A 15,728-nucleotide genomic window follows, 5' to 3' on the forward strand; every position below is an offset into this window, starting at 1 on the left:
TCAACGTGAGGTTAAGTGAGAAAAGCAGGGTGAAAAATGACCTGTATGCTGTGACGACAACACCTTAGATAAAAAGCAACAACATTAAGAACACACAGAGAGGGGGAAAGCCCGAAGGAATTTTCTTCCTTTCTCATTTCCTAAGGTGTATTATGTAGTTACAATTATTTGTATGATGAATATACAGTCATTTATTTTTAAAGTGCAACCGCTCACATCCCTTGTGGAAGGCAGTGGCATGGTGGATGACCCTGTGTGCCCAGTGGTGGAGCAAGGCTCTCTCCTCTGGGAGGGTTGGGTTCGTTGGCCCCTGCAGCCTGTCCCTGAACCACGGCAGCAGTGGGATGGGGAGCCATGCTGCACTAGTGATGTCAGAGGAGCTGTGATATTTATTCCTCTCATGCACTTGCAAAGTCAAGCTTCAGGGTCTTAGAGACCCTCTGGACATCCCTCTTGACAGAGCTGCGGCCTGGAGGGCTTTAGAGGGACCCTGGGGCCTAGGACTGAGTCCTCTCCCAGGTCATCCTGATAGCAGCCAGCAGGGAAGCACAAACCCAGGATGGCTCGGGGTCTGGGACAGGCAAGAGGAAGCCTCTATCTCCAAGCAAAGGCCACCAGACACCTGTAAACACAAAATAGTCTTTATTTGTCAACGAAGGCTACACGGGATCACTTCTGGTTTTGTTTTTATGCTTTTTTTTTTTCTAGAAGGTATCTACATCTGCATTTATTTACAGCCTTGTTGTGGTATTTACACAGTCAAGATACAGTGTTAGAAACACAAAAGTGTTGAGAAAAAAACTTCTCAAAATTAGTTCCAGACTTCAGGAAAATGATTTCCACATGTAAGGCCAGAGTCTCCAGTGTTGGTCATCCAGAGGCAGCTTGGTTCAGACTCCTTTTGCCGAAGCTGCGGGTTCAGAGGTCCTCAGAATAACAGGTGGATTTAGAAAAGTGGGATTCCGGTGTTGGGTGAATCCAGGGCTGCTGGGGCACCGCCAGACACCTGAGGCTCAGCTCCTGCCAAGACGGCGGAGCCTGCTCCAGGCTAGTCTTCCCTTGGCTGTTCGCCCTCAGAACAAATCACATTTTCTTGGGGACCAGGAGGTCACCTAGTTCCTTGCCTTTGGCATTCCAGAGGGGGTAAGAAACACAACAATGGCCCTCACCCGGGCCTTCCACACTCTGATCTTCCACATTCGTAATGAAACCTAAGAGTCACCACTGTCTAGGGCAGTCAAGTACACAAGGATGGTTTTTGCGAATGTAAGGGTTGGAGAGGATAAGGTTTCTCTCTATCACCTCAGCAATGAGTCTTTAAAATGAGTTTGCTGTTTTTGGAAGGTTAAATGAAAGGGCCTTGAACTGCAGAGTTCTTTTTTAATTCCCTTTCCTCCAATAAAATATAGACAAGTGTATAAACCTAGCTGGGAATGATGTGCCTTGAATAGAGAGGTTTTCATTCTAACAAGGACCCCAGGGGAAAGGAGAGACTGGGTTCTTTCTGGGATCCCTCAGGAGATGTGTCCCTGGGCCAGGTCTGGCTCCTGGGCTTAGTGGCTGCCATGAGGACTGGAGAACAGCCTGGACTTCGAGCAGTGGATGCTCAAATCTCCAAGCCTGACACCCTGCTGAGAGCTCGAAAACTCATTCCTCCAGGGCAGAAAGCTCAGCATCACCGCCCTCACCATGTGGCCACCACAAATACAAGACTGCAAGTGGTAAAACTGCATTCTAAGATTTCACATTGAAATCTTCCATTCCATTTGCATAATGGAAATCCCTGCCATCTATAAAGGTGATACTTTAAAGTCGCAGCTGAGAAGGTTTGTTTTTCTTCTTTTTTCAAATTCCGATTCTTCATTCTGTGTCTACAAAACACTGCCCAGTCTACCTTGCCATCATCTTCTGTGACCCCTCCTGGTTATTTGGACACACACCTCCTGGCCATTCTCACCCTCAGTCAGTTTCTTAGGGATTGTTTCCAATCCTCTCTCCCTAAGTAGAAATCAGGCACTGGTGTGGTCCTTGGGTTAATTCTCAGCCAACAATTCTGAGAGATGAGGGTCCGAGGCTGACAAGGGAGTAATTTACCGGCATGCCTTCCCCTTCCTCCAGTCTGCCCTCCAGCAATGTCTGTTTGGAGTGTGGGGGGTGGGATAAAAAGGAAATCTCATCCTACAAAAAAACAAAGTTGGGGAATCAGTAAAGTCCTATTTAAGGTGGTGGCAGAGGGCCTGAGGATGTGGGACCAGTTGGCAGCTGTGCGGGGTAGGAGAGAAGGCAGGAACTGTAGGATCATACACCTGGGAAGGTGAGGGAGGCCTGGTCACTCTGTCGAATGAACAGATTTCGTTGGTGAGTGTCAAAAGGGCTGGTCCTCTCAGGATGGGAGTCGACGCTTGGAGCCTATTACATAGGCACAGGGTTAGGCCTTCACACTCACCCTTGCCATGGGTTTGTGACTACTGGTCTCAGCAGGAGGACAGCTTGAGGAGGGAGTCACTGAGTCACCTGCAGCCCAAATGGAAACCAACTCAAAAGGGCCAAGGCCAGAAGCACCACCTTCAATACAACAGCACCAATGTGGCAGTGAGGTGCATAACACTGCCTGTGCCACAGCTGAGATCCTTTTTCTAAAGCTTCGGGATCCTTCAACTTCTCTCCCCACAGAAGCTGGGCTGCTGTGGTGGTATGTAGCCCAGGAAAAATATAAGATCCTTTAAAGAAACAAACACTCAGGCCAGCGCAGTGGCTCACACCTGTAACTCCAGCACTTCGGGAGGCCAAGGTGGATCCCCTGAGGCCAGGAGTTTGAGATCAGCCTGGGCAACATAGTGAGAGCCCATCTCTATGAAAAAAAAAAAAAAAAAAGAAATGAAACACCCAATAATTCTGTTTTTGATCCCTAAAAGTCCACCCTATTCCTTTGGGGAGGGGGCTGTGGAGGAGGGACAGGGCATGGGGGAAGCGTAGGGACCTGGTTCCCATGGACTGCATGCCGTCCCTGACCTCTGAGCAGACATCCCCAGCAGGTCTTCACTGATGTCAGGCAGCCAGGATGGGAGTGATCAACTGGGCAGGAGCACTTTGCCCAAGGGCCCTTGGTATGAAGAGTACATTTTGAGAGGCATAAGTCCCTTCTGGAGGACAAAACTTGTGTTCTTCAGGCCAAACTGTTTTCCATCTCATCCAAGAATGATCCTTCCAGATGGGAGCCCCCATCTCCAGCTCATGCCTCACAGCAGGCCTGCGGAGCACTGTATCTGCTCAGTAGAGCTCTGGATCCAGGGGCAATGGGCAACCAGTGGACAAGCAGGCCAAGGCGCACTGCTGTGGCAGGGTGACTCTTTTTTGGAAACAGGAAGAGCACTTAGCGAAACACATCCTCTAATCCCAGTGGGATGACGTAAGGCGAAATCTCCTCTCCCCAAGAAGTTTTGGTTGCCTCCCTCTGCCAGGCAGAACCCAGACTACATGCTGCTCCGATCCTCATGCAGTCAGAGACCTTCTCGGTTTCATTAACTTGTGTAATATTCTGAAGACTCTGTGAGTAAGGCTATAGAGGTGCCATGAGCTTATCAGTCCAACAAGGTTTCCATGGGGAATAGCTCAGACTCAGAATTCATTTTCCACACTTAATGTAAATGTAACCCATAAAAGTTCCATTTTCTAAGAAGCCCAGCTTAAAAGGAAGCATTTGGCTTCCCCTCCTGTCTCCCAGAGCCTCCTGTGAGTGGTAATGACAATGGTAATTAGGCGAATGAACCAGAAATGGAATCCTTGAACAAGGGGCTCCCAGCTCTGGCTGTGACTCCCCCGCCCTCACTGCTCCCCCGGCCTGCTGGCTGCTGCCTCAGCTTGGGCATGCTCTTCAGGTGTGGGCTGTCCCTGCTTCTGAGACGGCTCAGGCCTCTCCCTGACGACACAGGCACAGGTCTTCACAGGAATCACGCCAGCCTGGCCTCCCAGATCCACGGGCACCCGCCTTGGGAACTGCCCTGCTCCTGGTGGGGTTGTATGATATGGGCAGGCCACACCACATCAGCTCCTCCCTCCTTTCTTCCTGTCACTAAAAAACACATTGGCTGGGCTTCTCTAGAGGGGAAGCTGTTTCAGAACTTCAGGAATTTCCTGGAAGCCCAGCCTGCCCCAGTCCAGCTCTGCGATCAGCTTGTACATGGAGGCAGATGGGACTTTGGGAGCTGGTTAGAAGGATGCTTAGCTTATGCCTTCCTCTCTTTGGCTGGCTTTTTTTGTTAAGCATTTTTCCAGAATCAAAGGCCACCAAGCACCTCCCTCCACATTCCTACCTCTCAGTGGTGGCAACTGAGCGGTGGAGGGAAGATACTCAAAGTCATAGAGAGAGGGCTTCGCCTCGGAAGGCAGGCTGGTGCCCTCGCCACCACTGCCATCCCTTTGCCATGGGTGGCCTTCCGTTCTGTGGACATGGTGCCCACATTGAAGGCTTGCCGTGCAGTGCTCGTTCTCACGTCTGGCTTTGGGAGAAAGGAGGAGATGAACAGGAACATCATGGAGGACCAACCAATCACAGGCATCCTGGGTGCTTTCCCTCCTGGGAGGATGGGACTCTGAGCCCAGGATGTTATGTCACTGGTCTGGGGGAAAGGACCTGGGAGACACTTTCTCTATCCCAGCATGGGGGTGGCACCGACAACTACACAGGATTTGCAAAAGAGGTAGGGGGTTTCATTTAGCATCAAAATAGAAAGCTTGGACAGGAGTTTGGGGCAGCTTAAAAAAGGTGCTGAACAACACCATGAAATTCCCTGGAGCAAGATGAAGCCATCTGTGATCCTCTGGAGGCACAGAACATGGTGAGAAGAAATCCACCACTCTTCTGCAGGAGCCCTGCCAAGGAGCCTCAGGTCCTACAGACCCTCCTCCCAGGCCCCCTTGGAAAGGGGTGTTGTACTGGCCCATCACTCCCTTTACTCCCGCCCGACCCCAATCGAAGAAGAAAGGGTTGCACAAGAGACAAGTTAGCACAGACATTCATGTCCCACATCACACTGGGTACCTAGGGACAGACGAGGACACACCCCAGGAGATGCGTCTCAGAGAGGAGATACATACCCCAAACGACAAGGGAAAAATCCTCAGGGAAAAAGGGAACAAAAGACAATAAAGTTTTCATTGTGATCACACTACAGAAAAAAATACCTTCTGTTCTTTGCAAAAAATGTGCGAAGGCCAAATTTGTGTTTTTCTTTTCTAAAAAAAAGGATGTTGCATGAGTTACAATGCAACCAGTATCTTTTTGTTTCTGCACTTGTTAAAAAATCGTTTTTTTAAAGTACAACACAGTCAGGTATGCGGCCACAAAAGAGTAGCTGTCTTTGGCAAGAAGTCCAGGCCTTGGTCCTCTCTGTCACCTCCGGCCCATCTCGCTCTGTCTCATGAAGTGGATGTTGTTGGCACTGTCTGACAGTTCTGGGTACTGCTCGACAGAGATCACGAAAAAGCCGTCGTAGCCTTGCACCCGCCCTGTGCTCAGCACCTGCTGCTTCTCTCCCTCTGTCCAGGCCCGCAGGCCTTCCTCCCCTTCCCGCAGTCTCTGCTGCTCGCGGGCCCATGCTTGGCTCACGGCTCTCTGCCGGGCCAGCTCCAGGACCCGCGCCTTCTCCTCGTCCAACGTTGTCCCGTAGCGTGTGTTCAAGCACAGTGCCCCGTACTGGAGCTGGATGTCTGTGTAGCGTCTAGTCCTGCCATTAAGCACTGTGTTGATCTGGGACACGGTGACGTTGACCCCATTCTCCAGGGTTCGCCGCCCCCCACTGAGGCCCAGGATGGCCAGGTCACCTTCTGAAGGCCCTGGTTTCACAAAGTAATGGGTGTCCACCCCATCAATGGTGAAGTGCAGGTTCTCTAGGTAGTGGGCATTGTTCAAGATGGCAGCAACCCTTCGCCCATCCTCGTTGGCCACACTGATGATGTCTGTGGTCACTCGGCCATCTTTCAAGGCAAACTTGACCCCCTTGCCAAAGACTGAGCCGCTGGATGCAAACTTCTTGGTCTTTGGAGCCTGCTGGCAACTGGTGATTGTGGAGCCATAGAGCTGGTCAAAGCGTTCTAAGGTGACAAAGGCCTTGAGCTGCTTCTGTACTTCACACTGTACCCCGAGGATAGACTGATGGGAGAGGAGAGTGAGAGAGAGAGAGTAAGGCAAAGGGGAAAAAACCCTGAGAACCTGGTGAATCAGCTTAAATAATGAAGTCAAAACCACACATATTTATTAACCTGCGGCATGTAGCTCTACTGCTGACCACCAGAACATCCGGGTGGTCGCCAGAAGGTCAGAACATCTGCTGACCTTCATCCATCCATCCACCCACCCTTCCATTTAGAAACTGTTCAGGGGGTATCTAATCGGTGCCAGGTCCTTTTCTGAGCACTGGAGACAGAAAAATGAATCAGACATCATCCTTTCTCTTAAAGAACTCATCATTTAGTTGGGAAAGACAGATGTGACAACAATAATTGCAATCAAATGTGATCACTGGTGGCCTAAGAGAGGAACTAGTAATAGCCATAGCTAACATTTCTTGATGTTTCAGCCAAATAATTACCACCCATTATCTCAGTGATCTTCACAATCACCTTATACAGTAGGTGCTGTCATTATTCCAATTTCATGTCTAAGGAAACCAAGGCTCAAAGAGGTTTCACTGGCTCACAGTCATACAACTAATAAGTCAACATGCAAGCCCAGGTCTGTCCAATTCTAGAGGTTCAGTTTCAAGGCCTGCTGGAGAAGGAAGGAGCAAACAAAGCTGAGAAGAATCTTGGCCTGAAGGTGGAGGAGGTGGGGTTTGAGGACAGGCTCAGGCTTGAGCTGGGACCCGAAGGATGGGTGGGGGTAGGGGGATGCCATCAGATGGAGGATTGGCAAGAAATGCATTCTTGGCAAGAAGGCATAACATGGTGAGAGGCAGTGACTGATATTAACCCTCCCACCCTGCTTCACTGCTCTCTACTGCATTTACATCTGATTTCCAAGGAAGGCCTCTGCCCCACCGTGCTTCCTTGGGGCTCCTGGGGTGCCCCTACTCTTGGCTGCTTTGGGGGACAGGTTGGGCCCTGCCAGCTTGGTGTATCATCTACCTGTCCCTTCTGTGGCTCACAGAGCTTGGAGAAGCCACACTCAGGAAGGCTCCAGGGCCTTATCAGCAAGTTAGGGAAATGGCTTTAGCAACAGGCCCATCGGCTTCTCGCTGAAATTAAGTCCTCTTTATAATTAATAGAACCCTGTCTGTGAACAATTATTTCCTAGAGTTTCACGAAAGCTGGAGTGCTCAACAACAAAGATCTCCGATGCTTGCCAAGGGCAGAAATCAATAATTCATTGACAGGCGAGGTTGGCAGACAGGCAGTCAGAGACTGGGGCTCTCTGGAGTGCAGAAGGGAGCCTGGTGAGGGAGGAGGAGCTGTGCTGCAGTGCTCAGCCCTGGGAAGAGCAAATGTCAGGATATCTGGGCGGGGCCTGGGGGTAGTGGGAACTGGAGAGGCTGGGCAGCAGAAAGATGATGGGCTCTGGGGCCAGGCAGACTTGGGTTCTCCATCGAATTCTGCTGCTTTCAAACCCTAGTCCTCTCATCTGTAAAATGGGGAAATGTCTGGGCTGTTTACTTCTTTCGGCCATTTATTTATTTAGCAAAAATGTTTCATGCACCTACTGTGTGCTATCCTGTATGCTGGGTACTAAATGAGACCCAGTACTTACCCTCTTGGGGCTCATAATCTAGTAGAGAGACAAGAAAGAAGCATTAAAGAACAGTGTGGGAAGTGCCACCAGCGTACAGGGGTGCAGAATCCCATTCTCCAGGGTCTGGTAGGAGATAGCTATGCTGAGGCCTAAAGGAATCAATCTGGGGTAAGAAATATGGATATGAAAGTTTCTGACCACCAGCAGCAAGCCATCTGGCAACCCTGCTTTCCTCCTTAGTCTGTCATCCCCTGGGCAAGCATCCCTTGAAGGCTTAGTCTCTGCCTGATTCATCCCTGTGTTCACTGGGCACAGCATGGGGCTTGGCACAGAGTCCGGTTCTCATAGAGAATTTATGAATGGATTGGGGTAGTGGGGAGGGGAGAAGCGAGCAAATGAATGCATGAAGTGAGTGGGTGGGATGAGACTGTTTTTAAAGACCTTTCCAGCTATACAATTCTAAGTCTTTGAAATTGGGTTATAAAAGCGAGACAAGAGAAAGTGAGTCTTTTTGAGCACCTACAGTATGCCAGGCACTGTACTCAGCAAGAGGATACAGAACAGGCACATCTGGGTTTGAATCCCAGCTCTACCCCTTCCTTGCCGTGTGGCACTGGGAAAGCCTCAGGCACGAATCTGTAAAATGAGAACAATACGGCTGTGGGATCTTTGTGAGTTACATAGAATAACTCACATAAGGCCAGGTGCATTGAAGTACTCAGAAAATGTCACATATTTATTTAGAACCCACCTTCTCTCCCTGCGCTTTTGTTCTGGATAGCGACCAAGGCTTATTAATTTTGTGGAACTCCAAACTCAGTGTAACACACAAAGCTCCTTACTGCAGCTTGTAAGCGTCTGTGTGTGGTCATGGCTGCATCCCTAGCAGCTTCCTAGTGGTGGGTTACTAAGTAGTTGTTGAACAGTCTCTGGCAGGCACTGTGGAGGCACCACATTGGTGTCTATCACTGGCCCACGCTTTTCTGAAAAGCTGAAGGGACGCCCTCCCGTAACGTCTGAGTGGCCTGAGGAGTGGCAGCCTTGTGCAGGAATTACCTTGTTGTTGTCCCACTCCTGCGTTTTCATCTGTGTGTGGATGAGCTCGTAGGAGGGTTCCATGGCATCCATGTCTGGTTTGGGATAACCAGGGATCACGTTGTGTAGCTGGAATCCAAAGGTGAGCAGCCAGCTGTTAACATCTGGATGGGAGGGAAGCAGAAACATCTCCGTGGAGTGAGTGGACCTCAGATGCGACCCATCCCCATCACACAGCCTACAGTTAGCTGCAGGGGGTGGTGAGGGTATGGATTGCTGCTGGTGGGAGAGTCAGCTGCTACATACACTTTTCACTCTATGAAAGCCAAATGTACTCCTGGGACTCAGCAATCCCCATCCCAAGTATATACCCAAGAGTGATGACACTGAAATAGAACCCAGATTTCTGGACTTCCTTTTCTATTTTCACTTCAACTCCCAGGACCTCTAGCTTCATACCCAGGGGCAGCTGTTGACAGATGAAGATCCGTCCCTTTCACCCCAACATCCACAGAATGTGGCTCACATCCGTAATCCCAGTACTTTGGGAGGCCAAGACAGGCAGATTGCTTAGCTTAGGAGTTCCAAACTAGCCTGGGCAACATAGTGAGATCCCGTCTGGCAGATTTAATGTATTAATGTATTTTGAAGAATACAGCTCAGTACCCGCTCACAGATTTTCTCTATTTTCCGCCAACCCATGCTTCCACATCCCAGGACCTCCATTTTCTCCTCTCTAACAGAAGGAGCTTGGACTAACTTTTCTTCAAATTCCCTCTTCTCACTGAGTTTTTAAGAGTCTTTGATTCTATAAATCGTGGCAGATGGTTCTTTGGGAAATTAAAACAAACAGAACAGGAGGAAAAAATGCCCTATAAAGCTATTTTGCCTGAGGCTAAGAACTTGCATCTGAATTTGTAGTTGCAAAGGAAATCTTCCATAAGGAATACTGCAAATTCTCAGGAAACTAGGGGGCTGAGAAGAGGGCTGGGCCTTAATTACAAGTGATGGAAGGTGGAAAACTTTCCTATTATGCCTTTAGGAAAAAATGCTGAAAATGAATTTATTCATGTTTTTCTTCAGTGCTCCTCTGAAGAGCTGGGAATTTTACTCTTCCTTCTTACCATATCAGAAGTAGGTATTTCCCTCAAGTTAAAAATTTCCTCTTCACTCATCCATCCCAGAGTTTGGTGTTGTCACAGGGGAGTGATGAAATGTAGGCAACAATAACCTTCCTTCCTTCCTTCCTTCCTTCCTTCCTTCCTTCCTTCCTTCCTTCCTTCCTTCCTTCCTTCTCTTTTTCTTTCTCTCTCTCTCTCTTTCTTTCCTTTTTTTTTTTTTTTTTTGACAGGGTCTCACCATCACCCAGGCTGGAGTGCAGTGACACGATCTTGACTCACTGCAACCTCCGCATCCCAGGTTGAAGCAATCCTCCTGCCTCAGCCTCCCGAGTAGTTGGGATTACAGGTGTGTGCCACCACACCCAGCTAAGTTTTGTATTTTTAGTAGAGACAAGATTTTGCCATGTTGGCCAGGGTGATCTTGAACTCCTGACCTCAAGTGATCTGCCCACCTTGGCCTCCCAAAGTGTTGGGATTGCAGGCGTGAGCCACGGCACCCAGCCAATAATCTCTTTCATGTATGTGGTTTAGTTCTTTACAAAGTGTATTTGAATCCAAGAATGAGGGTTTTGGAATCAGAGCAGAGTTCTAATCCAGCCTTGCCACTTCTTAGTGGGCAAGTTACTTTAGCTCTCTGAACCTCAGAACCTCACTTTTCTCCTTTGTAAATGGGGTCAGTGATCCCACCTCACAAGCATCAAGTGAAGATAGACTGCAATGATGTACATGATATACCTGTAGTGGACATTTTTTGGTTGCCTTCCCAGTAGCCCATTCTGCCTTCTCTTTCCTTTCTGGAGTATTAGTGTAATTATAGGGAAGTTGACTCCACCTAAGGGGTTAGCATGTGACCTAGGCTAAGCCAATCAGTGCATTCTTTCCCTCCAGCCACCAGTAAGTGCTTCAGGGATTGTCCTGTGACCTAAGCCTATCTCACTGGAATACATCTCAGGACCCTTGAAGAAATTTTTGGGAAAAAAGGAATTTTTTTGTTGTTGTTGCTGCTGGATGTGAATGAAGATGCATGTAGTCTACCTGGATGCTAAGAGGTAAGGTTTAGTGAGAAGTAATAGTATCTTGGTTCTTATTCATGATTGCAAATCTTTTTAAATTTGCTAAAAACTTAACTGCTTTATATGAAATCTCTTCTTTGCACACCGTGGGTTTTCAAACTGTAGGATATGACCCACTATGCAATGAAATCAATTTTGTGAATCATGACCAGCATTTTTATTGAAATGGAACAGGCTAGATTAGAAAATGAGTGCATCACACTTAAGTATTCTTTTGCAAACCTTTTGTCTTCGTGTTTTATTGCAATGTAAAATCTTTTTCTTATGGTGGGTTCACAGTCAAAGAAATTTGAGAAAAGCTGTCTTGGACCCTGTGATCTATGAAGGTGGGTATTATACCTCACTCCTCTCTGGATCCTTAGTACAGGTTTGGCAAGGGGTAAGTATAAATAATATACTCTTTGCTGGATTTAACTGACTGGGATATAGAACCCAAACTGAAAATGTTAGGTGCCCCTTGGTGGTTGGTTGCTTTGTTAAAAGCTGGATTTGGAGGCCAGCATGATTGTAGTGGAAGGAGTTCTGGAGTCAGGGAGCCCTGGATTAGAGTCCTAGCTCCATGGTCTACATCTGTGTGACTCTGGGCAAACCCTTCACTGGAGCCTCGAATGACATTTGGAGTCTCATCTGCAGAATGGAGATAATGATGGTGATCTCACAGTTGTTGCAAAGTTTAAAGGAGAGCATATCTGCCAAGTGCCAGATAGCATACAGAGTTAGTCATGTTAGTGCTATTCTGGAAGGAGACCATATGTATATGGTGGTGTACAAAGGAAAAGGGGGGAGGGAGTAATATTTTGGCAAGATGCAACGATTTTTTTTTGATAGAAAAGTACATTTCCTATTGCACCATGTTTTTTTCAGCTACAGTAACCTGCCAAGACATCTCACAGGAAACTCACTGGAGGGTGAGGCAGGGGGTGTGCTTAATGCAGACAGATGTAATGGAAATGTCATCTCAATCTGTCAAGTTTCTCTAGAACTAGCAGCCAAGCTGAGCATGGTGAAGGCTGTGAAACGTTGTTAGCATATTCATGTTTATCCATGGGCCCCAAGTCTGCTTTCATCACACCTGTCCACCACCTTGTTCCCCCTTCTTCCCTATGCTTGGGATGCTATTCTCCCCTCTCTCCTATGCTTGGGATGCCTGCTCTCAACGTGTGACAAGGTGGAACTCTTCTTGAAAAAGGAATTCTTCTACTGCTGTCAGCAGAAACAGGGTCCAGGTGGGGGCTACCAAGTTTGGGAGCTGGGAAGCCATGTCTGTAAGGGGCATTCATGTGAGCTGTCATCTTACCCCTCTACACTTTTGTATTATATGTGCTGCCTTCCCTCTCTGGAACGCCTTTCTCCCCCATTACCTGGTGAACACCAACTCAGGAGCTGGCCTCAAATGTCAGCTACTTTGTGAAGACTTCCCAGAATGCTCTGGGCAGAGCAGGTGGCTCCTCCTCTGTGCTTCAATGGGCATCTGTGCAAACCTTTGTCATGGTCCTCCCCTCTTGACAGCAGTTGCCTGTCTCTCCCCTTACAGTGAGAATTCCTGGAATGCAGAGATCATCTTTCTATCCCCAATGCTTGAAACAGTGGCTGCACAGAAGAAGCACTTGTAGAATGAAGGAAACTGCCATAAAAGAGGGCAAGAAGATTGAATCGGAAGACAAAAGAGGGGAGAGACTACTGGCTTTGCAAGTTGGGATGTGCCCAATTTTTGCCTACCACAAACTCTCTTATGTAAAAAGTGTGGGCTTTACCCAAACCGCCACCCACTCTCTGTGGGGTTGAGGGCCTCTGTGGCTAACTTGGGATTAGCTGCTTGCTGGGAGGGCTGTGGCTGCTGGAGACATCCCTGCCTGTGGGACCCTGGGATGCTTTATACTCAAGTTGGTTTCATGGTAATGGAAGGCAGAGCTCACTTTTCAAGTCAGAGGGTAAAGGAAAGGGAACCGACATGAGCCAGGCACTGTGCTAAGTACCTCATGAAATGTATTTCATTTCACCCTTGCAACCACCCTACCAGGTAGGTGTTAGTTTCTATTGTTCCATGTGTTCCTTATTCTTTTTTTCCCTCTTTTCCTGCCCTCTTTGGATGATTTTCTTAGTCTTCCATTTTATCTCCACTGTTGACTTATTAGCTAGGACTCTTTTTTGAGGTTTTTAGCTTTTTAGTGGTTTCTCTAGGGTTTATAATACACATATTTAATTATAGGTAGATATTCTAACTTCAGATTATGTATCAGGAAACTGGAATTCAGGGCAGTTAAATAATTTTTGTAACACGTCATAGCTTCAAAATGGTGGATCCTTCACTCCGTTCTTACATTATCCCAAATTGAGAACTATTTTTTTTTTAAAGCCATACCTTAACCAAATCAAGGACTCATAAGCAGTTTGATTTGTGTGTCAGAAACTCCTAAAGTGCAATCCATGGGATGTATCCAATGAGATATTAGGATTTCATGGTGAAAAAAGGGCTTTCACGGTCAAATAAGTTTGAGAAATAGTGGGCAAATATATTAAATAGTTCACTTTTATAGCACTTCCCAGAGCTTATCATACACTGAAACGTACTAAGAAAATGTAATAATGGTGGTGACCCTGACAAATTTATTTGATGCTGGAACCATTTTTCCAGAGCATTTTCTGAACTAGTGTTTCTTCAAATGGACATTGGAAAATACTGCTCTAAGAGAAAGTCAGCATTTCCTGTCACTTTATGCCAGCTTTCTCAAAGAAGACTAAGTATTGTTAGGTAGTAAGAGCACTTTATGGGGTCCTGCCCTCTGAGTGAGCTGTGGTCTTTACCTGTCATGAAGCACTTGATGTCCTGAGAGTTGCTGATGGGGTTGTTGTTTTTGAACATATAGAGATTAAAAGGCATGATGTTGCTGCTACTAAGGTGCTTCCACAGCTCGTGGTCTGGGCTAGTCCAGCGTCCGGCCAGCACATCATAATCTCGCCGGCCCATGTGGACAAGCTTGGTGAGTGGATCATAGAGGCCACCATGGTAGCCTATGATGATCTGAAAGTTGGGGTTGGTATCCATGTAGATCTCCCCATAGGCTGTGTACAGGATTTGCTTGATCATCAAACCTGTTCCACTAAAGACAGCAAGAGGGGTCCCGATGTTGTCACAAGCTATGTAAAACTCGTCACCACTGCTCAGCTCCATGGCAAAGAGGTGTCCTTGCAAGTCATAGTAGAGGGAGGTGATCTCAGAGCTGGAGTGGTTGTAGAGGTGGGTGACCTTGGTGGGGTTGGTCAGGTCTGCATAGAAGAACTGCAGGTGGTGGCTGTGGCTGCTCTTGCTGGACACCCGCCGCCCCAGGCCATCGTAGCGGTACCTGACACTCCAGCCGCCAGCTCGGTTGTAGGCCTTGATGAGTAGGCCAGCTGAGTTGTACTCAAAGATATCACCGCCCCGCTGCCTCAGGAAGCCATCCTCATCCATCTTGTATTGCACGTCACCCAGCCGAGTGATGCGGTCCCGGATGTCATACCGTAGTGGTGTGAGCCGTGCACTGTTTCCAGGGCTCAGTAAGTGCAGGTTCCCATTGAGGTCGTAGCTGTAGCGCCAGAGTGGCTTGTCATTGATGGAGACTGTCTGCAGCTGGCCATCAGCATCGTACTCATAGGAGTAGCGGGTGGTATTGGCGTAGGGTCCTACCTTCAGCTCCTTCTTCACTACTCGCCCCATGTTATCATACTGGACGGTCATCCAGTACATGAGCGAGCGGAAGATCTCATACTGCACTTCCTTCATCCTGCCATATGCATCAAAATGCTTGGTATGGGTCATGACAGCTGTGGTGATGATCTGGTTAATGTCATAGTAGATGACACCAAACTTCCCAAACTGCTCTGTCTTGCCTGACACATCATCATAGCGATAGAGATCAATAGGCAGTGGGGTCTCATTGATCACAGCCTGCATGCTGGTCACCCGGAAGCTGTTGTCATAGTTGTAGTCAAAACGGGCATTGACCATGCCTTCCTCAGTGAAGCGGAAGATCTGTCGGTCGATCAGGGGCCCAATCTGACGGTAGCGGATGGTGCAGGTGAAGCCCTCGTTCTGTAGGTTGATGGTCTTCAGCATGCCTGCCGTCTCGTCGTAGGTGAAACTGACCTTGGTGGTGTCATAGAGTGTCTCCGCCAGCTTCGACAATTTGCCATACTTGTATATCACCCTGCGGCCAGTGCCCAGGTAGAAGGTGTGCAGGAGGTGCCCATCCTCAGTGAAGTCCTGTATGACTGAGGCATTGCCCTCAGGGGGCTGATAGATGTTTCTGTAGTAGCCCACTGAGCGGATGGTCTCTAGTGTCTGCCGCCCCACGTTGGGCATTGTCACAGAAGAGAGGCGGTCATTCTTGTCGAACTCAAAGATATACTGCCTCTGGCTGTGTAGTAGCAGCACCATGGACTGGAGGGAGAGGAAAACCAAGAGATGAGAGGAGGGTGGTGAGGAGAAAGGGTAGGTCCACATACCTGAGACTTAAAGGGAAGGAATGAATGTCCAAGGAGAATCCTGAGTTTCCATGGTTCTCTTGAGTTATGCTCCAACCAGAGCTCTCCAACAGGAGTGCCACGGGATGCTGCAAATAGGTTACAGATGTGCCAAGATGAGGCTTTCTCTCAGCCTCATCTTAGCACATCTTTAACCTTAGCCCACCTGTAACCTACCTGGGGCCTAAGCCTCCAGGTACTCAGGCCATTTGCTGTCCTATGGTGAGCAGCCTCGTGGGTTTGCCCCTTTGTGCAGTACAGACCTGGTTA

At 48.3% G+C, this 15,728-nt stretch overlaps 1 protein-coding gene across 1 annotated transcript in view; it reads right to left on the reverse strand.

The window, feature by feature from the left end:
* Nucleotides 1–656: 656 nt before the first annotated feature.
* Nucleotides 657–15,728, reverse strand: part of TENM4 (teneurin transmembrane protein 4) — a 417,322-nt gene continuing 402,250 nt past the window's right edge. Inside the window, exons 29-31 of the mRNA XM_058446567.1 lie at nt 13,761–15,375; nt 8,783–8,925; nt 657–6,151 (exon numbers count right to left, since the gene is read on the reverse strand). Of these exons, the coding sequence (XP_058302550.1) occupies nt 5,393–6,151; nt 8,783–8,925; nt 13,761–15,375 (2,517 nt within the window). The 3' untranslated portion in view covers nt 657–5,392. The remainder of the gene's footprint in view (nt 6,152–8,782; nt 8,926–13,760; nt 15,376–15,728) is intronic.

Source organism: Hylobates moloch, unplaced genomic scaffold, assembly GCF_009828535.3.
Source record: "Hylobates moloch isolate HMO894 unplaced genomic scaffold, HMol_V3 SCAFFOLD_11, whole genome shotgun sequence".
In the NCBI taxonomy this organism is placed as follows: domain Eukaryota; kingdom Metazoa; phylum Chordata; class Mammalia; order Primates; family Hylobatidae; genus Hylobates; species Hylobates moloch.